The 23,489-nt window shown below is 43.2% G+C and overlaps 1 protein-coding gene across 1 annotated transcript; it reads right to left on the bottom strand.

The window, feature by feature from the left end:
• Positions 1 to 7,396: 7,396 nt before the first annotated feature.
• On the bottom strand, positions 7,397 to 22,804 carry cacng1b (calcium channel, voltage-dependent, gamma subunit 1b). Its single transcript, XM_069674785.1, has 4 exons — positions 22,564 to 22,804; positions 11,941 to 12,015; positions 9,249 to 9,386; positions 7,397 to 7,629 (listed from the first exon to the last, which is right to left on the bottom strand). The coding sequence occupies exons 1-4, from the start codon at positions 22,802 to 22,804 to the stop codon at positions 7,397 to 7,399; spliced, it is 687 nt and encodes a 228-aa protein (XP_069530886.1).
• Positions 22,805 to 23,489: the final 685 nt, after the last annotated feature.

The raw sequence follows: 23,489 nt of genomic DNA, 5'->3' as shown, positions 1-23,489 counted from the left end.
ATTAAAGTAAACTTGTCAGAAAAATGAACATTTGGACATAAATCAGCATGATAAGAACTAACTATAATGTCAGAAACCATGTTGGAGAAAAATGTATTTTGATTTTATAGTTTGACTCATGTCCCATCTGTTAACATGGAGGAGGCGGGCTTTATGAGCTATACTGCAGCCAGCCAGCAGGGGGCGATAGAGAGGGTTTGGCTTCACTTTTGGGGAGCTGTCATGTCAGCCATCTTTTTATACAGTCTGTGATTTCTGTCTTTAAGAATCACACTGTTACTATTTGTCTTATTTGTGTAGGTTTTTGGGTTTGTGTGTTTTTGATCGTTTCTGAATCTGCTGCCTGTTTCTCCTCATGGAAATAATTTGGGCCATTACATCACATTTGGCCTCATGGCCACCCCACCTTTCGACCCCAAAAAAAATTGTTAGAATTGGACAAAGCAACAAAATTATCAATATCATATAAGCATTAATAATTTCATCAACAGCATCATCTCAGGATAAAGATGCTGTATAAAGGGAAGCGACTAAATCTGTCTGTCCCAGTAGTTATATACATGAATCATTGAGATGGACCCAAAGGAAACAGCAGCATTCAGAGAAACTTACATTTTAGTTTGAATTACAAACCAAAGAGTCCTTCCCTTAAAAGTGTATTTCAGTGTGACTTTGGGTTTGGCCTCAGTGCTTTAGCCTTCATCGTTTCCTCTGTGCTGCTGACTGAGCTTCACGGCTCTTTGCAGGATCATGTTCTGTCGACCGGTCTTCATGGCCGAGCTGCGTCCATCTGTACATTTTCAGGGTGTTATGCGTTTCTCTGTAGCTGTCATCACTTCTGCTTCACATCACGTCAATCATTTCCATTTCATTTCATGTTCTCTTTCTTCCCTGTCCACCAGACTCAGAAGAAATCTAACCCTGTGATTTTAACCCGGCTCACACATTCTCGGAGGGGCTCGGCTGAATGGAAAATGCTGGTACTGTACTGCCGTGTGCAGAGAATAGTAACAGCTTTGACAGCACTCAGTCAGAGGTCAGGAGAAGGACTGACAGCTTTACATTGGTAGCAGTGACTCAAAGGACCGGATGACTCCTGCAAACATCAGCTTTGCTCATCAGCAAAGTGACACAAAGGTGAGACGAACCGGTGGACCCTGCAGGACTGCAGCCAGGTCACATGTTCAGAAACTGTTTTTGTATCACAGCAAAATATTTTCTTCTTCCTTTCCAGTTGTATTCAGCGCTCACATGGTTGCAAAAAATGGAAAGGAAAGTTATTTTCCATAACTGAAATCTACGTGCAGTGCGGCCCTAAACATGATTTTGTTATTAGTATATTTAAGTCGTCTGAGTTGATCAGAGGAGGAAGCAGAAGCCCTGCGATCTTAAAATATTCTTTTCAAATGGTCTCTGAATGGTGAGATACAAAATGCGTTAGCAGTTAGCATCCTACGAAAGCCGTGTCTGGTACGCAGCTGGATTCGTGAGATCACAAGATCATGGGAGAACTACATTATCGTGCGAGAAATGTGAAATCATGCGATAACATCAATGAGAGCAACACACAAACTACATTTCAGTTTGCACCTCCGAGGTTGATTATCTGCTCATCTGGAGATCATTCTGTGATTTTTGTGCTTCACTACTTACTTAAAAGTGTTCTTTTTTTAAGATTTCAGTGTGTTGATCTGAAACAAAAAAAACAGGTGTCTGTACCGGTCTGTACATGGTGTTTTATTTTGAAATGACCGGATGCTGTATGCTGCTTTTGTGTGTGACTTCCCGTTTAGCGGAACGTAGAGACGCTTCTGGGACGCACAGGAGATGGACCGCGGCGCGTGCTGTGGAATCATGAGCATTGACTTGAATGGGCGCAATCGACTTCGGAGGAATTTGAGGGTTAGGCTCTGATATTTTCTGCTGGCCGTCACGTTAAAGTTCCCTTTTTGTATTATCAGGCGCATCTGGACGCAATTTTGTGTAAGGACGCGTCATAGTAACGAGTCCACTTAGCCTCTTAGCTGCATTTTTACCATCTTAGTCGCTACAACAGGTTTGGACCTTATCTTGATTACTATAGAGGCTTTTGTGGGTTTGAGTAATGTGGGTTTAAGTCTTTAACAAAAATAAAACTCTTATTTTTAAGTTTAATTAAACCATACTGCTGAATATAATCCAAACATTGTAAAGTTTCTAAATAAATTCAGGTTTTTGTCTTATTTCTGTCAGTTTTATAATCTGTTATGCAACTTATAAATTCTTACAGACCCACCTGTGCACAAAGTTAAACTCAAGGTAACATTCACTCAAAATCATCTCAAAGCCTCCAGCATTAACAAAATGAATTCACTTCCAATTTACATATTTTCTACCAACTGTTCTGTGCTCAGACGTCGACGATGCACCAGGTAAGACAGGAAAGCCTGTTATCAGCCACGAGCACAGCATCTTAATAAGTGTTACTTTAATAATATTGATCTCACATGTATTGAAACAGGTAATGCGTTTGAGTGTCAATAAACCATGATGAGGGGATTCCAGGGATACAAAGCCGTGTGGGTGGCGGAGAGTGAACACAGCTGTGTGTGCTCTTCTCGTGGCTCGCAGGTAAAGGTCTCATGAATGATTCAGGCTGCTTCATGCATCTATTACATCCACTCCTGAGGAGCCCTGACCTGCAGGCCTGTGGAGCCTTTCCAATACGTTTGTCTCTCAAACCAAACACATTTTCTGGCTGAGCGGTTCCTGAATGTGTGAGCGCCGACACAAGGACAAAGTCTGACGCTCTCTTCAAAGAAATTATATTTTCATCTCCGGAATAAATGTGCATCCATTGAGTCTCTCCCTCTGAGAGATCCAATATGAAACCATAACATGGAGCAAAGGCTGCAAACCTGCTTTGTGCGTTTATGAAATCTCACATTAAATAAATAAGAGGGGATCTAATATGATTAAACAAAATAAAAGCATACGTTAAACTGGGCACAAGAAGTCAAACAAAAACATCTTTATTGACTTTTTTATTGTTAAATTTGATTGTAATTCATTTGAAAAAAGACAAAGTCAGACTTATACTTACTCAAAGAATGAACACATCTTAAATAGAATAAAAATCTCTACAGTAAATACTAAACTCAGGGCGTAATATACTTCTACTCCTTTATACTGTATTAAACATCCAACCAAGTCAGCAGCTGGTTCCTGTCCAGCTGAGTATGATGGTAGGATCCATTTAATCACTGAATGTTATATAAAATAATAAAGAAACTTACAGGCTTTGTTTACACGTTACAAACCGGTGTGATGAGAAAAATGGAAACCTTCCTGTCAGACTGAACTCAGGGCGAAACGTTCTCCTTTCTTTTTGTGCTCCTTTGTGAAACGACGTCGTTTATGGAGCACCTGCACCGGCTGAATGAACTCAGAGTGACTCAGTGAAAATAACATGTTGGCCGTCGATGGCTGTTTTGTTAACAACACACAGCCCTTAAAATCTGCACAGGAAAAAGAGCCAAATGAAAATGACTGCTGTCGGGCGACTTTTATTGATTGTGCTCGAATTGGAAAGGTCATCTTTTATTTAAGGGTAATTTAAAAGCCTCTTAAAAGGACGTCTGTGCATCTGAAGGATGTTTTTATCTGACAGCAGAACACAGAGAGATCTTAAAGCTTTACGGTATCATCGTACAATCATAGCCTGAAAAAAGAGGAATATAAAAGTGTCATCTGCGTCATACTTTCCCCTAATTACTGCAGCTTATTTTATACATCATTGCAAATGAAAAAAAAGGACACCAAACATCTATATTTTTTCTAAATTTCTAATAAAATCTCTGTGGATGTTTACAACGTATGTACGGTTAAAGTTTGCATCATAACACACGGTTATAACTGACTGTAGTCACAGTTACTGTTTTATGGCTTTCAAGCTCTCCGTTTACACACCAAACATCTGCACTTTACAGCATTAATGAGGGCAGATTTTCCTCTGTGTTCCCAGGTTCATATGTTGGTCAAATTGCCAAAAAAATAAAATAAAATAAAAGTTAAAGTCTTAAATAGGAAAAACAAAGATTTTTGGATGACATTTGAGGGTGTCGGTTTGTGGCTTTAGCTGATAGATGTGTGATTTCATCATATGGACCCATGAAAATATGAATTGAACATATAACATAATAAAGAAAAAGCATTGCTGAGGACAAAAAAAAGTCTTCATAACACGTTAAATTGAAGGGGCGGGGCTTCTGATATCAACTTTAGCTGTGTCTCTATTCATGGGCTGCATCCTTTGAGGGACGTTGTCAACGAAAGATGAGTCGTTCGTAGCCTGCACAGACAACTAACACTGAACTGACATGAGACGCTCTGGTCTACAGGATTTCCTGATTTTGTCACCAAACGCAGCTCCTGTAGCCTAGCAACAGGTAGCTAGCAGGCTAACTAGCTAGCATAACTAAGTAACCTGTTTCAAGTCACCCTTTGTTTTTTTATTTGCTAGCTATTTGATTGAATTGAAACCAAAAACATTTCCATATTCCTCGGCCGCTTGAGACTCCGTCATCTCGTTCCAACTGGCACGCAATGAATCTCAGGATATGTTGGGCCACGAAGGATGCCCTCGACGGATCCTTCGCAGCCCGGGAAAAGGAGGACGCATTTGTCGGCTGCATCTGAAGGAGCCTTGGGATGGGACAGCCTTCGACGTGCCGCTGTGCGGTCTTGAAATTCGTCCTTTGAAGGATGCCGCGCCTGAATTGGGACACAGCTTATGTCAACATCAATGGCGGAGGAGAAGCTAATCCTTTCGTTTTTTTCGAGGGTACATTTTCCAGGAGAGCTGCTGCTAATGCCAGGACACGATTGCTTTCCATTGTAATCTTATGCTTCCTTAAAACGATTGATTGATTGATTGATTGATTTAGCATCTTACAGCCGAGCTGAAAAACACTGTTTAAACTATTTTCACACTGTTGCACCTTTATTTTGGTTTTGGAGCTATTTAAAGAAGAAGCCACCATTTAATATACTTACAAAAGCATGTGTGTAAAACATGCAGGTATATCAGGCTTACTGATATACCTGCTGAATTTAGTCTTACTAAACTATGATGGGACATTGCTTGTTTAGTGTATGGGTTTACCTCTCTCTCTAAATGTGCTTAAACATATTGTTCTGACATTTGTCCGCTGAAAGCAGAATACATTAAAGCATAACTCCGAGGCTCAGCTGATGCTACGGACAATATTACAGATCGGAGCTGCTGGACGTAAGCCACCAGGGGTCATGAGCATTGACCTGAAATAATCGAGTGAGTCAACCAGGCAACCAGGCAAGTGGCCTCTCTTCAGGAAATCGATGGCACAGATTGACTGCCGAGAGTCCCTGGAGAAAAGAAAAGACTATTCATGTTAATGATTCAGTATTTACCTTTAAACTAAGATGCTGTGTTTTTAATTGGTTTGGTCTCGGTGCAGGGTTAGTCTTTTTTCTAATGAAGCAGAAAACAGCAACTGAAAGTCGTTAACGTTTCATTAAAGGGACAGTTAAAGTAGGAATCGCTGAGGTTGTCGACAGTGAAAAAGCTGTCAGATTGAACACAAACGAATACAGTTTTACATTATATTTCTCGTACTGATTGTTCAACAGCATGTCCTAATTTTCACTGCACTTTGTGAGTCAAACACTCATTACATCCAGGTCTAAGCTTTTAATGCAATTCAGGTGTGTTTGCAAGTTTTTTATAACCTCGTACAAATGATTTGCAACGTTACATTTTCATACCATCAGTGACCGTTTCACAAAATGGTTAGGTTTCAGAAAAGTCAAAGGTTTGGGTTAAAACGACATCCATCTAAATGTTATTATGCTTCAGCACTATGAAGTTGTACATATTCTCCAGTGTAACGTTATTTATCAACAGTCAGAGACGTCTCGTCGCGGTTGCAGTTACGAGTAGCAGCCACTCTAAGGCCACGTCTACATGTACACGGGTACTTTTCAAAACAGAGTTTTTCCCTCCTTCATTTCCTAAAAACCCCGTCGGTTATAAAAAAGTCCCCGTCCAAACGAAAACACAACAGAAACGCTGTCATGATAATGTCACACCAACAGGTGGCGATATAACCCGGTCATGCAAAGAACAAAAAGAAAGTCACAGCCAATCAAAAGTGTGAAAAAATATAGCGCCGGATGTAGTGCATCCTGACGCCTCTGTTCCTCAGTATAGTGGACGAGTAACTCTACATATGTGTGTAAACATGTAGAAAGTCCTGTTAGCGAGGTTAGAAGCATCACAGTTTTTGTCACGACCGTCATTTTGCAGGGAATGTTGCCTCATCTGTGACGCCTCACAGAGGAGATAACGGCGCACAGCCTGACTTCACGAGCCAGAAACGCTGTTTACACCGTCTACACGTCTCCGTGGAAACAGAGTTTCTCAAAGTCTCTTTCTAAAAGCGTTTTCAGTGACCTCAAATGGCGTTTGTGTGCGGACGAAAGGCTGTGCTTTGAAAAATACCCGTGTACATGTAGACATGGCCTCAGTGTATCTTAGTAAAGTTGATGATCACAAGCAAATACAAAATCATCACTTGTTGAGGTTACAATTAGGAAGTTAAATCTTAGGAGGAGGGCAAAGATTAGGTTAATGAACTATAATTTAGCTGCAGTTTGTCAAAAAAAAGTGATGTGACGATAATGTGCTTCAGGCACAAAACACTCAGTGACATCCCGGGTGAAATGGCGTGTTTTCAGGAGTCACTTTATAACACATGTAGCACAAAGAACTTGTAAAAAAAAAAAAGATGTGATTTTGGTCAAAAAGGTGCTTTTTTGCAGATAACTGTATCCCTCAGCTCTTAAATACGGAAGCCCTAAGTGGACAATCATCCATACTTTTTATTTACTCCATTTCCCTGTGACAACAGGTTACTTCTGGTTGTTTTCTCCAGATCTCGACTTATTTATCTGGTTATCAGGACATGCCATGCCAAGGACATGTATCTGCGGATACAAGTTATGATGATGAGTTATGACGGTGCAGCGTTGTTATCTCGAGATAACGAGAAAAATAAGTCGAAGTTACTCGTTATCGTGGGAAAACTGAGTAAATGAAATGTATGGATGCATGTCCGCTTAGGGCTTCCGTACGAACGAGGAGGCAAGATTTCAGTGTGGGTATCTAACACAAGTCTCAATGTTGATTTCATATTTTACTAACATGAACTGAAATCAATGGACAGGTGGGAAACCAGCTAAAAACTTAAATATTTTAGAAAACACCTCACAGTATGGCGAGACATGTGGGACAAGGTAAGTTATTAAAGGGTTAAAAGATGCGAAACAGAAGTATTTTGTCATTTTATCAGGTTTCAGGTGTTGCATCCCCGTGTGTCTAATCTAAGGTGTCGGGCTCAGCGTCCATGCAGGTCTCCCAGGGGTTGCGCGGCATGTGGGGCATGGAGATGACCAGCAGGGCGGCTCCGCTGAGGATGAGGAGGGTGAAGGAGGCGCAGGCGCAGGTGAAGGACCAGGAGTAGTAGTATTCAATCCAGATGGTCTCATCGCTGTCAATCATGCGCTTGACAGACTGGCGCATTACCTCGACAGAGATGAAGATGCAAAGGCCTGCGTGCCAGAACAGACAGAAGAACAGATGCTTCACTTCCATTCACGGTGATTGTGTTGCATAACAGCTACATCATATTTACGCTGCAGGAGCTGAAGTAGTCGAGTCTGTGGCGATAAATGTGAAGCTACATGAGAGTTCACAGCCCTCAGAGTTAGCCCTTTAACAACTGGGACTCTATAACCACTAGACTATCTAAAGCAGTCATTCTGACCATTCATACATTATTACTTCTGATGAATGAGAACTTTTTTTATTCCATCAAAAAACCACAGAACCAGAAGACACACGTTCATTCCTCCTTGGATTTTATCACAAATATCTGTAATTGAATTAGAGGTCTTCACGGGTCTATCCAAACCTGAGGACCCGGGACCCGACCCAGGACCCGGACGGGTTTGTCAGATCCCTTTAACTTCTCATAATTTCAGTTTGCTTATTTTTTAATGTCAAGGTTTTTGTGGGTTTAGACAAGCTGGACAACATGCCCAGCTTTCAGGACACTTTTCTGCGCAGTAGCGGCGTCTCCTGCGGTAGAGGATACTCTCTCCGAAAAGACGCTAGTGCCAGGAATGCACAGGAAACAGCCGACAGCTAACGTTAAACAACTCGTTTGTGGTGCGTCGTTTGCCGTTCCATTAGCTGTACATCATCAGCATGGTGGCTTGCTAAGTGCGCTCTCAGATCATTGTGTTACCTCAGTATTTGACTTTGGCACGGGCCACGGCACATTTTGCAAATGGCATGGCTCTTGCATAACTCCTTAGTACCTTCTTTGTGGTGGAAGCCCATACTTAAGCTCTGCACGCCGCGGGAGCTAGTCTTGGATTCAGCCATCGGTTGAAGTGTTTGCTAATGCTAGCGGAAGCTAGGGATGTGGGCTAAACTTTTTGATGTCTCACTTGACGTTGTTGTTACGTTGGAGAGTCAAATAGCACTAGAGTCATCCAGTGGTCGTGGATTTAAACAGCACATCACAAAATGAACCACTGCCACAGATCGTTGCACGTAAACAACACAATTACAAAATCGATACAGCGTTTTTGAGAATTGATACGGTATCACAAAACATAAGGTTGGGATATCTAAGTGTATCAATATTTTCTGACACCCCTAGTGTAGAGACCTGCCCCCAACCTCGACCCTCAGGTTCCTGATGGCTCCAGCTGACTAAACTGCTTTTATACCATAACAATGGCGTGGTGTTGTTAGTGAACAAGGCATCGGGTTGATTTCGGGCCCAATTTCAATGGTAGCTCATAGCTACAGCTAGCTTTGCAATAGCATCAAAAAACAACTACAAGGAAAAAACAAAATCAGTCACAAAAATGATGCATCATCTGTAATGCATTATGACTGTCATGGCCATTCAAGGCAGAAATACAATGAGCTCTTATCTGTCTGTAATTTGAAGCACCTGCCACCTACAAAGAAAGTTTCCAATGAAAAATCAGCTCCCTAAACTCTTTTGAATAACCTGACTAAGTATTATTCATCACCAAAATAAAAGCCACTTACACTCACACACTTCATTTTAAGTTGAGCTGTGTCACAGAGATAAGAGCTCCACACAAACACTGATCCGTGATTCATTCATTCATCATCCGACGCATCTGACCTGCAAAGGCGAAGAACATCCCGGCAGGCCGGAGCAGGTAGTCCCGGCCCTTCCCGAAGGAGAAGATGACACAGAGGGTGCCGAGGATCATGAAGAACAGGCTGAAGATGGCGATGGCTGCTGCTGAGATGTTGTACTCTGCGGAGAGAGGGTGGGAAAGTGCAAGAAAAAGAAAAGAGAAGAAGGAAGAGGAGGAAAGCGTGTTTGAGAAAGTGATGGAGGGAAAAGGGAAAGCATAGTTGTAGCTATCACAGGAACAGAAGGGGAGGCTGCTGTATTGTTATTGTCTCGATATTGCTCTCAGGCGAGTTATGACACGGATAATTAGCTTTTAAATTAGCCTCATGTTAAAAACAACCGACATTTATCCAAACTGGCAATAATGCCATTAGCATGACAGATAAGATGCTGCAGGCTGGTAACAAGATGATGAGAACATCTCTCTCCTCCCGCCCGCCCGCCCGCCCGCCCTCCAGTCTGCCTGTGAGGCAAAGATCATGTGGTCTTTTCCTTCTGTCTGATGATCAAACTGTGAAAGAAATTATCCTTACAGCATCTTTTTTCCCCTGTTAGCACCCTGACTGTGGAGAGCACCAGGTGCAAAGTAACCATAACACTCATTCTGTGTCTGTTAGGACTGTTGGTCTGTGTGGCGTCCGGATGTTTCATGGATATAATTTAAACTTGTAGTCAGTGCACTTCTCATTAAACCCACCGTATGTCTTTCCCCCTTCTAGGAGTCTGGAAATCAAAACAGTAACAAAAGATGTCGTTTTTTTATTAGTGTGGGATCATGGGAGTTGTTGTCTTCATCTTTCTGATGTGGGAAATTGTCCATAAAAATGTAACCAAGGTAACTCAGAGAGAATTACAAATAATGTAATGTTTTACTCACATTAGGTTTATTCACTGATTAAATAACAGCAATTAACTTTAGCTAATACAAACACTTCCTCAACAGGTGTTTCCCTGGAGAGCAGGGGACCCACTGAAATGCAACATTACCTTAAAGTAATAACCTCGAAGATTTTCATTTAAATAAATGTCTGTTAAAGGAAGGAATACATATTCATAGGAACACAAATGTTTGGAATCGGTCCAGGAGGTAGTTTCTGCCTTAGCCGCGGTACGAACTAGGGCAACTGCGCCCGATCAAAGTACATCCACCAAAAGTGCTTGTTGTTTCCACTGACAGGCTCAGATCGTTACTCCAGGTGTCCGACAACATGACGGATATGATCCCTACAAAGATCGTCCTTTTTTTAAAGAGTAAGATGCTTTTTGTGTAACCAGAAACAGAAGTCTCGCTCTGAAATCCCACGGGTGGTGAGATGTTACCTGAACAGGACGGTGGAAGTGTGAGTGAGAGTTGGAGAGAGGATTTGTTTACGTAGCGGACTGCCAGCAGGAATATATTCCAAAAGCCATGGCTGAATATTTACCTGATTTCGACATGTCAGAGGATTCCCCCCCTCTGATCAACAGGCTGTGCTGCAGACTTTCTTTCATGTGCCCAAAATAAACTGGAGGAGGCGGCTAAGACCGCAGGGACCAAACGGGTAACTATCTATCGAGTAAGTAGACCTAACATGTTTACATGCATCTAATTTTCTCATTTGCGGTCACACAAAAAGGATCTTACTCTTTAAAAAATGTTGTCGGACACCTGGAGTAATAACTTGAGCGTCTGTTGCGACACTCAGTCTGTATGAGTTTTCCATCAGACAGCAGTCATTGGTCTGCCAGAGAGGGTAGGCGGAGCTAAGCGGCTGCTTTTCCGCTCTCTGCAAGTGTTGCGAGTAAACAGTAATCTACTATGGCTGAACAAACAAAGAAAAGATGGATGACTACAGATACAACTTCAACAAGAAGTGAAAATCCAAAGAAAAAGAAACAAACTCGACGCTCAGATGAAGCAAACAGTCTGAAAAGGAAAGCGACCGTCAGCCAGGAAAATCAACAGTTACAACCGGAGCCAACCGTGGACGTCACACATGCAGCACTGTCTGGATATCTGGGAAGTGTGCTCCCGCAATTACAGTTTATCACCATAGGTGGCGCCAAAGAGAACAAAACTGAGATCTTCAAGATTAGCACTCTAGATGAAATTATAGTTTAAACATTGTTGAAGACATTGCATATAACACAAGTACACAACTCAAGTCATCTTCAGACATTCTATTGCCAAGATGTTACATAATATACCCAAAGCTGTCATAGCATCTTATTGTTATACTTTTACCTCTGTGTCGCACATTTTTATTTTCCTTCTGATATTTAATGCATTCACTCTCACTCTCACTGTGCTTAGTAACAGACTCTTCAATCCTGACCACAAACATGAAACGGTCTCTATGATTTTCCATGTAAGACGTAATAGGTACTAAATATCTTCTGCAATCTATTTAAATCTTTGTCAGAGATCTGTTCTTGCCTTTACGAGAATCTATGTGTGTTCATCATGCTTCTCTGTGTGTTCTTGTGTGCCAACAAAAGAACACAGGAGCTGTTTCCTTTAAAAATAGAGATCATTCTGAAGCAGGGAAGATGAGAAGATAAAAACCAGAGGATATTGTAACAGATTTCTTTCTCCTCCTAAACCAGCTGGCGTTAATGTTCCTTTTGCTTTAAGTTGTGTGAGGCAGGAATGTGTGGAAAACCTGGTTGTTGTGTTTGTGCATTTTACACCCACCTTTCTGGGTCTTGACTTCAAAAACTTCAGCTTCTTCCCCCGAGGTGAAGTGTTTGAAGTAGGAGCAGTTTTTTGCTGCAGAGTAAGACAGGGAGAGAGAGGTGATGAGAGAGAGGGAGATGAAACATGAGGGAGAGAGCAGGTGGCTCAGGTGGTGTCTGTGAGGCTGCTCTACTCATCAGTGAAACTTTAATCTCCAAATGCATCCCATTAGAGAGCAAACAAATACACAAACATGAATGCAACGCACAGCTATTAGGTAAATGTTTTATATTATAACGTATATGTTAGCCTGGGATGCTGGCTTGAGGTGTCACTAAAAGGCTTTTTATTTCGTACCTTCAGTTACCCAATTGTCAAGATGCAAATGATTATGACTTTATTGTACTTATTTGAAGCCAAAATACCCTCGAGCTGGGCGCTGCCATCTTGTGCTGGTCAAGTAATTTGGAGCCAGAGACTGCGCGGTAGAGATCAGCGGGGGTAATGATGTCCCGCCCCTTTCGCTAACCAAAACACACATTTAACTCACCGATAATCATAACTTTGCAAGTTCTCCCTGTCAGTCGCAGACATCCCATTTACAAGACTCTTCTTCCTGAGGTTAAGTTTCCCTCTCTTGTCTGTTTCCTCTTGAAACAGCTGATGGATACACCGATGAATCATTGGAGCCTAACGGACTTCCAAAGTCTGCTCTTTGGTTGAAAGACATTCTTCATACTGTGACAGAGACTGAAGGACAAAGTGTGTGATGTGAAATCCAACCATAAACCTGCACTTCCTCTCTGGCTGTTTGATCACATTAAACGCTCCTCGTCTGTCGTCCATGTTTACCTCTCAGAAATGAGTTCACACCCATTCCTACACAGCAGTGATACATGTCTGTACGTTGCTCGGCCAAACTCTGCTCCTTCTTATCACAATCTTCAATAAAGCTCCATGTGGGGAAGCAATTCCTGGGTGCAGCCATCGCTCACACATCAATCAATCTGTTTCCTGTCTGCAAGGGCGGCCTGTTTGGGGGGGGTTGGCGTAAAGGCCAAGCGAGTGTCCCCTCTTTCCTCCTCTCAACAAACCTTTCTCTCTGTGATTAAACCCATAAAACAGACACGCAAACAGGCACAATGTTTGGGTGTCCGTGTGTGTGTGTTCATGTATGTGTGTGTATCAGGCGACAGAGGAGCTGTTTGTTACCCAGGATGAGAAGGAATCACTACAGAGGTAACCTAGCAACAGGCTGCTGCAGGTCTTGGCTAGTCCGATCTATTTACCCATGTAGAGGCAAATCAAGAGGAGTGTGTGCGTATTTGCATATATGTGTGTGTGTGTGTGTGTGTGTGTGTGTGTGTGTGTGGAGGGGATTGACGGGCAGGCAGGAGAGGGGGGGGGGGGGGGATCACAGTGCAGCCTGGATCTGTAAATATATTATTTTCATTAGTCTTCTCTCATTAGGTGCCTTTACCTCTGGGGCTAAGCTAATCAAAGCTAATGTGTGTTACTCCAGTCTCTGTGAGGACAATTATCTGCCCGGCGCACAAAGACGAGGAGCCAGACGGACCTTTGAAGGAAGCTTCAAAACGGCCTCCGGTTGTCTGCTCCATATCGATGAAATAAGACGGATATTACAGAGAGAAGAGGAAGAACAGGAGTTAGGATAGTGATACTTTTGTCACTGATGCTTTGTTAGCTCAGCTGTCCTTTTGGTACTTATGTAGTTTACGGGTAAAAATGGTGGCAGATTTAGCAACAGTAGGTCTCAAAATGTGCAATATTTTAAAATAATGCATCTTTGATTTCTTTTCCCTGATTTCAGACACACAGAACAAAGAACTGACTTTAAGTTGATGTTGCAAATTCGTTAGCAAATAGTAGCTTATTGACGCATCCAGCAGCCTAACTCATCATTTACGTATGTTACGTAAAGCTTGACATGCAGCGTCATGACCGCCAGAGCAGCTGCCTCCCTCACAACGATCGAGTCCTTCTGTAATAACAGATGATATTAGCTTGAAGAGTGTGTCTGTGTGTGTGTGTGTTTGATGCACATGCTAAAGTGGTGTATGGGAGAGGTTTGGCTTTGAATTATTCAGTTTAAGGTTTTAACAAGATGCAGACAAGGATTTATTTTGACGAAAAAAGGAAAACAAGGCAAAAACTAAAGCTGAATGTTTTGAATCCAGGCAACAAAAATCCAGAGCAAGAAAACAACAAGGTCCAGCAAAAGGTGAAAACACAGGGAGCCACGAGGTGGGTGGAAAAGTTTGACGAAAGACAAACTGAACCCTGACATGTTTCCATTCTGAAGATCACTTAATATAGATGCTTGTGAGACTAACCAGACAGCAACACGGGTGGATCTGCGATATAATAGTATTTGGTTTTCACCCAGAGCTCCAGAACCGATGCACCGGTCCTGAATGGCACATAGCTTTCATACTACAGACAACAAACAAATTCATTGAATATATAGACTACAAGAAAAACGTACAAAATCTGCAAAAGAATGAACGTAAAAAAAACGCTGCAGAGAAAAGGTTTGAATGAAATCTGTCTGTCGTAGCTTCAGTGGACGCTCACAAAGGAGAAGGCCGTGTGGGTGCGTTTAATTGACCTTGCAGTCTGGCTAATGGGCGGATTCAGTTCCGGGGAGAGAGTGATTACAACGAGGCATCGCCTGTCATTTTAGTTTCGCCTCTTTCCATTAAACTCTGCTGCCACCTCCTCTCTTTATGCAGCTTCTCATTTACCCTCTCCATCCTTTCCACCTGTCAGTATACCCGTCTCTCTCTCTCTCTTTCTTTCTGAACTTTTTCTTTCATTCGTCTTTCAGTTTGGTGTTTTTCTCTTGTCTCTTCTTCTGCCTTTTCTATCCTCGAACATAAACAAACCAACTTTTAACCAAATGAATATGCTTCTACCGATGACATTTGGTCTTGACAATAGCTTCTTTATCTTCTGTTACAGACGACAGGGTTTTTAGGTGTTGGATGGGGGGCCTGTTCTTTTTCTAGCCAAGCAGAATGACCGACTAATTCTGGGTCAATGTGAAAAGGATGGGTGGTGGTGGTTGTATTTGAATGTCTATTCCGCCAGGAGCTTTGATAACTGGGACACAGCAGCACAGGAGAGTCATCACAGTTTGATCCTGTGTGTGCACGTACAGTACGTGTATGCGTGTATGGGCTTGGGGAGTAACGGGGTACAAGTAACGGCGTTGCGTAACTAGGATACAAAAAGAGAGGTACAGAGGTAATTAGATTACAGATGCATTTATTAAAAATGGGGATAACAAGCAGGACTACAATTTTAAAAAACATTTTAAAATGAAGATGATATAATACCAAAGACGCTCCGTAACATCTGGAGTCTCATTTCTAAACCGTCCGTCTGACCGTCTCTGAAAACACCATGCACCTGAGCACAACACCGCTCCTCAAAGTCACCATCCACAGTCTCTGGCTGTCTTCGAAATGCCACACTATACTCGCAGTACGTACTGATGTGGCCAAAATGTAGTCTGCAGCATGCAAACAAAAGCAAAATGTGCAGGATGCCAAAAATACCCGGATGTGGTACTGATTGAGAAAAAATCTCCAGTATGCATCGGACCAGTCTACCGCGCCTGCTGTATCCCACAATGCAAGGTGCTGGAACGTCACAACAGCAGTTAAAATGGCGGAAGCGGGCGCTACAGCTAAAGAAGAAGCTTTTTGCTTTTGTTTGGCTATTGTTTACTTTACAAAACCGGAAAAAAATGAATTTAATCAGCTCCGTACAACATACAACCGCCGAATATAGTATGTAGTATTCCATTTCAAACACAGTCTGTGGTTGCGGTGGCCTGTGCTGAAAACAATGCTTTCACTGGGTGGAAATGGGAGGAACATCGCAGTACTCGACATCTAAATTAAAGAAACGTTTACAGGTAAGACCAACCGCTAACGTTAGCTGCACAGAATTCCAGTTAAAATGTTAGCTAACCCGTCGTCGTCTTCTGCTACTGAAATATAGTTTGTGACTCTGGTGACGGCCGCGGCTGGGATGGTTGTGGGTAAAACCACGCAGCCCCAGACTGGAATACATTTATGGCGGTTTACTTGAGGTTTGAGAGCGAAGGAGTGTGAACAGCAGACTTAACAAAGTACATTTAAATGCACATAATTACCTGTAGGAGGCTAGGATTATACTGTTTCTTATATCCTGCTCCTAGAATGTGTACATTTATGTAAAGTTTGAATTTTTGAATCTTAGGAGTTAACTAATAATAACTAATCAGTATGTTTTTATTATACTTGACTTTAAGTCTAATATTTCATGTTTAGGTGTAGAGCAGCCTATTTCATACATTTTTGATAAATACGTTCTGTCGCTTTAAGAGAGCGCACCCTGCACGTACTTCTGTGAAGCTATTGAACTGTAGAACCTAATGGAGGCTAGACTAGCTGTGTTTATGTGTTTATTCTATGTTATCCAGCAAAGAAAATTCAGTAGATTAACCGACTTGTGACACCTGTGGAATAAAGCTGTTTGTGTGTTCTCAACTCTACAACGGACGTCGAGTGGATTTGTAAAAGTACAGCAGTTGGACACGTGTAAGCCGAGGCTACCAGCTAGGTCGTATTTTCTCTTGTCTTTATTTGCAGATTTAGTGTTGAAGTCATCCAAAAGTAACTGAAAATTACGTTACTTTAAAATTGTGTTACTTAAATGAGGTTACTGATCACATTTTTAACAGTTAATTAGAAACTGTGTTTAATACATTTTTAAAGTAACCCTCCCTGCCCAGTTTGTGTGTGCACGCTTGGCCTGACTTTTAACATTAAATTCAAAACATTGACGAGTTCGACTGGCACCTCAACAGTCAGCACACACTTCTTTGGAGCATCTCGTTCTGTCAGCGATGGCAGAAGTTGTCTTTGAATATGTATTTTCTGTTGAATTTACATAATGAAGCGTGATTCATTCACAGTTTGAACCTGTTTTCTGAATACTAAATCAGCGGCACACCTCCACAGTTTCGGCTCTGCGACCAAACACGGAGCTGGCAGACAAGGCAGGAAAATTTCTGGCCATGTTGAAAGTGAAAATGGTGGCTGAAGATGCTTTTGAGGGGAGAAATTTGGAGGCATCAGCCAGGCATTGTTTCTCTGAAAGATGCAGAGGACAATGAGGCTTTATTTTCAGAGTGCTGTTCGTGACATCTTTCCACTCTAGAACCAGAAAACGTTTTGCTTGACCACTTGGCTGCTCTGAAACATCTCCAATAATCATCTCCTCTCCGCGGCCTCTTTGCAAACATACGTGTCGGAGCACATGCACACAAAAGCATCATTTAGGTGCTTTATTTCCCAGCCGAGCATCATGATGTGATCCACAAAGGGTTCGCTTGGTTTTTTACAGCACTCAAGCTGTCATGCGTCATTTGTGGGAAGCTCATTTCAAAAGTCAGTTGGGTTCACCGCTTTGCTTCCGTTGTTACACAACGCCGCTACAAAAGCCGTGTAATTGTGCCGTATGTGAAACAGAGCTTGTGTACGCGCCTCTTGCTGAATAACTCCCCCTCTGTTTGGGAAAATGCAAATGTGTGTTATTAAGTCCAATCACCGCTGCTTGCTTGGGTATTCTGTTCATCAAGGATGTAATCTGTTATAGTGCACTCTCCATCAACCTGGGGGTTTTTACACCGCTGTGCTTTGGTTATGTGCTAAACACTCGACCTGCAGCGCACATTGGATTAAAAATCAGATGAAGAAACGCGGCTGTGGTGTTCTTAGCCACTTCATTAGGCTGTGAGCTCAGTTGCTGGTCCTTTCTTGGACGCATCAAAGCTTTAAAAAGAGTTCTCTTTGACTCCAGAGCCTCACAAGCTCATTCATCCAATGACAGAGCAGATGAGTTTGATTTGCCCCAAACACAAATTCACCTAAAAAGTAAATCTATGTTCTGAACTGTCCGGAGATCATGTTGGTTGATTCCTTGAGTATAAAATCTGTGCCTCAGTGTGCCAAAAACTGTATTCAAACTTAAAATTACCCCATGACATTTCATTTATCATGTGAAACACAACAACAAATGTGAATGTGCAATTAGGGGCGAATTTCAGCCAATGAAAGTATTCATAAATACTGGGCTGCAGCTACCAATAACCCTCTGGAGCCGAGTGCACCAGCTGGGCGTAAAGAAATTGGTCTAATCTCTTACGTCCAACTTAGCCACGACCGACTTCTTAATTGGAATTTACACCGAGTGCACCATGCCCAACTGACACCGGTCGTAGCTGCGCCCGGTCTCATGATGCGCGTCCACGTGAACATTCGAAAAGCGGTGACTGTTGCCAAGCAACACGTCTCTACTCGCTAACTTCTCTCATCAAATGATCGACAGAAGACGTGGATAACAAAACAAAAGTAAAGAAAAATTGATTTTACGGATAGTGAAATGAGGAAACATAAATAAACAAGCATGCCGTTGTCCGGTTACATAATTTTATCATGTCTCCCTCTGCGTATTGAAAGGCCCTACTGGCACAAAATCAGCTCAATCAGGGCGGGGACAGAGACGCGTTTCTGTCCGACACATGCTGCAGCTGAGGGGAGAGATATTTAATTAGTTCAAAAACGAAACCTTTCGATCAACTTACCGTCCGATCACGGATTTCACTGTGGATTTAAGTCTGACTTTCTAAACTTAGGCCTGCTCCATCCTAGGCATAAAAGATGTAAGTCTAACTGGAGCACAGGGCGTAATTTAAAGTCCGTCGTCACTTTCAGCTCTGAGTCGGACGTAAGGTTACGACCAGGCGTACGCCCAGCTTAGTGCACTCGGCTCCTGAAGACTAAGGGGAGAATTCACAGCATTGAGCGGCTTTTGCGCCCGCAAAACCTGTGCAAATGACACAAAAAAACTCCACCTCATTCTCCAAGCACACGCAGAGGGTTGAATGCACCCTAAAGTGGGCTGAAGAGCAAACAGCGTCTCTGTGCTCCGATGCCATTTGTGCACATTTAGAGTAATCATTATGCTGCTATTCGGGGCAAATTTGGCCGCTTTCTATGCAAATGAGCCTCGCAGCAAAAAGCAACTAATTCTAACTAAAATCTGCAGAGAGCTGCTGGTTGCTGCTGCACAGACGTGAGACGGAGCAGATAGCGGGTGCAAATGATGCGCAACTTATGGTGCTGTCAGCGGCCGCAATTCATTGTTAGTGAATTCCCCCCCTAAATATTTTCCCTCTGACTGTGTCTGGTTATAAGCACCAGTGTTTGTAAATAGTATGTTTTTGCAACAATGTTTTGTTTGCATTAAAGGGGCCAATTTTGCTGCAGATGAATGCACGATGGCTGATTTAAACAGCAATGGAGCTCCAAGACGCTATTCACTCTACAGCGCAGATAGGGGTGCACTTTGTCCTACGTGTGTGTGCGTTACAAGTTTCTTCTTGCCTCATTTGCTGAGGTTCAGCAGCTGCAAAAGCTTCCTTATTATTTTGTTAACACAACCGAAGGTGTTTTATTAAGCAAAGAAGAGCATCTGTGCTCTCTGGTTCTCTCTGCTGTCAAATTAAACCGACCTTGCACACTGAGCACCTTACTAAGCCTTTATATTTGTCTGTTTGTGATGGTGATCAACCACTACCTACCAAATGTCTCTGTCATATTACATGATCTAAAAGTCAGCGCGGATGACTCGGACTGTAGGGACACACCAGCACACTCACAGATCCCTTCCTGGCGTGCACCGGGACCACAAATGGAGAGAGATGGGCTCGCGTAATCAGAGCCCTGGCGTGGCAGCAAATGGCAGCGCTGTGTGGTCCCATTCCAAATCACAGGACCTCCTCAGGTAATATGAGAGAATGACTCATTTTCCCCTTTTAATCCTCATGTGGAAACACTGTGATTGTGGGAATGAAGCCGGAGGGGGGTCTCTGGCAAACCAGCTGCACGCTACAGGAGGGTCCGCTGAGGTGCACTGTCTCTGCTGCTGGAGGTGAGACAGTCGAGATGCTGACAACATCAGACTCTGTGAGATGGCTTTTATACGGTCATGCTGTCCATCACGTCTCTTAGCCTCAGAATGTGACGAACTAGGTGCCAATGTAGGGTCAGATTGGCAAGTGCATGTTAGCAATGGTCTCTTAAATACAAGTCTAATGTTTGCTTGACCCATCCATCAACCCTGACCTCCCGTTCAACACCACAGTTCAACACCACATCAAAACTAGAGATCAGCGTCCAGAAATGCTCAATATTTATACCTACAGCATCATATGTTGACACGTTGGGCCAGTTTTGACGCCTTTGGAGTGAGAACAAGCTGTTCTGTCTACTCCAGGTTGTGTTGCTTATCCCAGAAGCAGCTGGGACTCTGCTCTGATATGTCACTCCTTCACTCTTTCTGACAGGTTGAGGAGGTTATAACTGCATCGTTCCTGAGTCTGTCGGCAACAATATGCCCTTCACTCACTCCACAGGCGACTGACTCGCCCGTGGAGGAGTAAAATCTCCAACCACTGGTCTTAACAGATAAACATTTCTGTCTCTGTTCACATCGAGTAGGTGTTCTGGAGGACCTTGATGTGGTCACATTTCTCTGACAGGCAGCTGTCACATCTCTCATCTGTCCTCCTTCTCTTTGAAAAGCCCCCTTCTCTTCTCTGGACACTGTAAAAGTGTTCCCCTCGTCTCCTGTCAACACAGGCATCCCTGCCTCTATCTCCCCGAGCAGACGTCTGCTTTCTTCCCCAATCCCCTTCATCCCCCCCCGAGTCTCCCAGGTGTACTCTAACTCACGAGCTGGAGAGGGAAGCCACACTTCATTAAGGCCTGTACTTATCCCGAGGAGCGGCAGCCGGAGGGTGAGCCGATGATAGCGTCGCAGTGAAATCTCTCTGTTAGGCTGCGAGGCACGCGCACACAGCCGGAGGCCACAGAGACACTGTTCACACCGGGGCTGGCCCTGTTCAAACAGAGCGGATAATTAAAGCTACAAGTTTACTTTGAATACTAAACCAAATACTTTGACTTCCTTTTGGGAATCACTGTATGCTCTGGTATGAAAGGAGGGGAGAGAACATCCACAATGGACTTTCAGCCTTTGCATTCGCAGGATTGCAGACTGGGTGTCTGTGGCGATCACAAATCACAAGCGGCGCCCTGTTAGTGACACATTTTCCATCAGCCAGCAGTGGTTGGTCTGCCAGAGAGGGTAGGCGGAGCTAAGCGGCTGCTTTTCTGCTCTCTGCAAGTGTTGCGAGTAAACAGTAATCTACTATGGCTGAACAAACAAAGAAAAGATGGATGACTACAGATACAACTTCAACAAGAAGTGAAAATCCAAAGAAAAAGAAACAAACTCGACGCTCAGATGAAGCAAACAGTCTGAAAAGGAAAGCGACCGTCAGCCAGGAAAATCAAGAGTTACAACTGGAGCCAACCGTGGACGTCACACATGCAGCACTGTCGGGATATCTGGGGAGTGTGCTCCCGCAATTACCGTTTATCACCATAGGTGGCGCCAAAGAGAACGAAACAGAGATCTTCACGATTATCGCTTTAAAGCTTGAAATAAAATAAAAAAATTAGTTGCGCTTCCTTAAAGCTGCTCTCTTTAAACGTCTTGCATCTGATGTGATCAAAGCCAACCTCACTCTGATTTGTGCACAAGACTGAAAAAGACATGTAGAAGTTAATGTCTTATGATGTTACATATTAGCATAGCGCGTCAGTATGCTAACAAATGTGGGAACGTTACAGGAAATGTAAATAAATGTGGGCTAAAGCTATGAGGTAAAATGATTTCTCCTCTTACATCAGACCCCATCAGCCCAGAGAGAACAGATTTGTGTTTTAGTCACGTTAACTGTGAAGTGTAGCAGCGATTCTCCTCCATTACGCTCTTAACGACAGCTGCTCGACTCTGCCTAATTAGCTTAATTGGCTTCCTCTCTGGAAGATAATGATAGTTCAGTGAGAAAATGGCCACAGAACTGTTACACAATCAGCCCAAAGACTGACATACTCGTCCCTGTATGTGTCAGTGTGTGTACATGCACAAACTTATGCACATGCAAACATACTGTAGGTGCAGTTAAGAGGCCCCTTTAATAATCTTAAAGGGATTTTTTGTTTAGCACTTTAAATTAAACCAGAGTTAAAAAGTGCACATGAAACCTAAAAATGAAATGATGTATGAAGAGAAAAGAAAGATTTCTAGACGTCAAAGTAAAAATATCGGAGAGTTATTGTGCACAAGGAGTGATGAAAATGTGCAGAAGTGCGCAGCTGAAAAATATACCTGCATATACAGCTCTAAAGCCCATTGCTTTCTGCTGTTTTCATTGGCTGTGACCTGAATGTTTACGCTGATAAAAGCAGAACTACAGGATAAATATATATTTACCAAGGTTGGTCTTGTCCCTCTAAATCTGGGCAAGGAAAAACTCCTCATTGTGCATCTACAGCCAGGATCATTCAAGACAGAAGAGTCATCAGCTCCCAACAAATAGAAATGTTTCACCCTGAAATTTGACCTCTAAATCGGTCAAAACAAACCATTCTGTCGCCTTAACTGTGACCACAAAAGTAAATCATCCAGCAGCAGAAGGATTGAGTGCCTCCATACCTCCAGGTAAGCTGATGGGGCCGCAGCCTTTGCCCTGAGGGTCCTCCTCCACGATGAAGATGCTCTTCTTGCAGAGCCTCCAGAGGCCGAAGTGGGCCGCCTCGCAGGTCGCGTTGAGCTTCTCCACCCGCGGGCTGAGCACGGCCCAGTGGTCGGTCACCACCGCCGCCAGCATCGCCGACATGCCCACCACGATCACCACCGACGTGAGCTTCACCTTGGTCGCCTGCTCCTCGAACATGTTGCTCCAAAGTTGTGGGTGTGTGTGTGCGTGTGGCAGGAAAAGTGTGTGCCTGTTGTTTGTCTTCAGCTCGTTGACGTCGGGCGTTGACTCCAGAGGTTCCCCCGTCTCGTCTCCAGCTTCACTACACTTGTGATGTCCTCGTCTCTCGTCTCTCCTGTCCTCAGCTCTTTCTTTCTCCTTCTCTGCCTGGTGCCTGCTGGTTGGTGAAAAGGGGCCAGATAACAGTGCCCTAGTTTCCTCCTCGCTCCTCTCCTCCTCTCCCTCCCTGGTTGCCTTTGGTGAGGTGAGGCCATTTGGCTACAGGGAAGATGTATTGCAGTGTTTACACCTATTACACCTATTACCTGTCATGATGTTAATGCACTCTTTTATCCAAATGTATGAAACAGTATATTGATTGTGAGCACTTCACTTCTAACTACATCAAAAACAATCTTAAGAAAACTTTCCGACAGTTCTTTTCAATATTTCATCAGCATACCAAACACCGACGTTATCAATCCGTCATTTATCTGAAACATTTCGTCTCATCTTTCGTATCTTTATTCAGTCTGATCTGTTTCCAGCTCGATTGTCTCTCAGGCGCCGTGTGCCAGGGGACTCCTGGGGGGGGGGAGATTTCCTTTATTAGTTGTCGTCTGATCCACTTATTCAGCCAATCAGCAGTTAAGCTCTGAGACAA

This window comes from Semicossyphus pulcher, unplaced genomic scaffold (genome assembly GCF_022749685.1).
Source record: "Semicossyphus pulcher isolate SPU_LCO1_2020_fin unplaced genomic scaffold, fSemPul1.0.p SCAF_23, whole genome shotgun sequence".
NCBI lineage: Eukaryota > Metazoa > Chordata > Actinopteri > Labriformes > Labridae > Semicossyphus > Semicossyphus pulcher.
The sequence above is the reverse complement of the archived record's forward strand: the minus strand, read 5'-3'. Positions and strand labels throughout refer to the sequence as shown.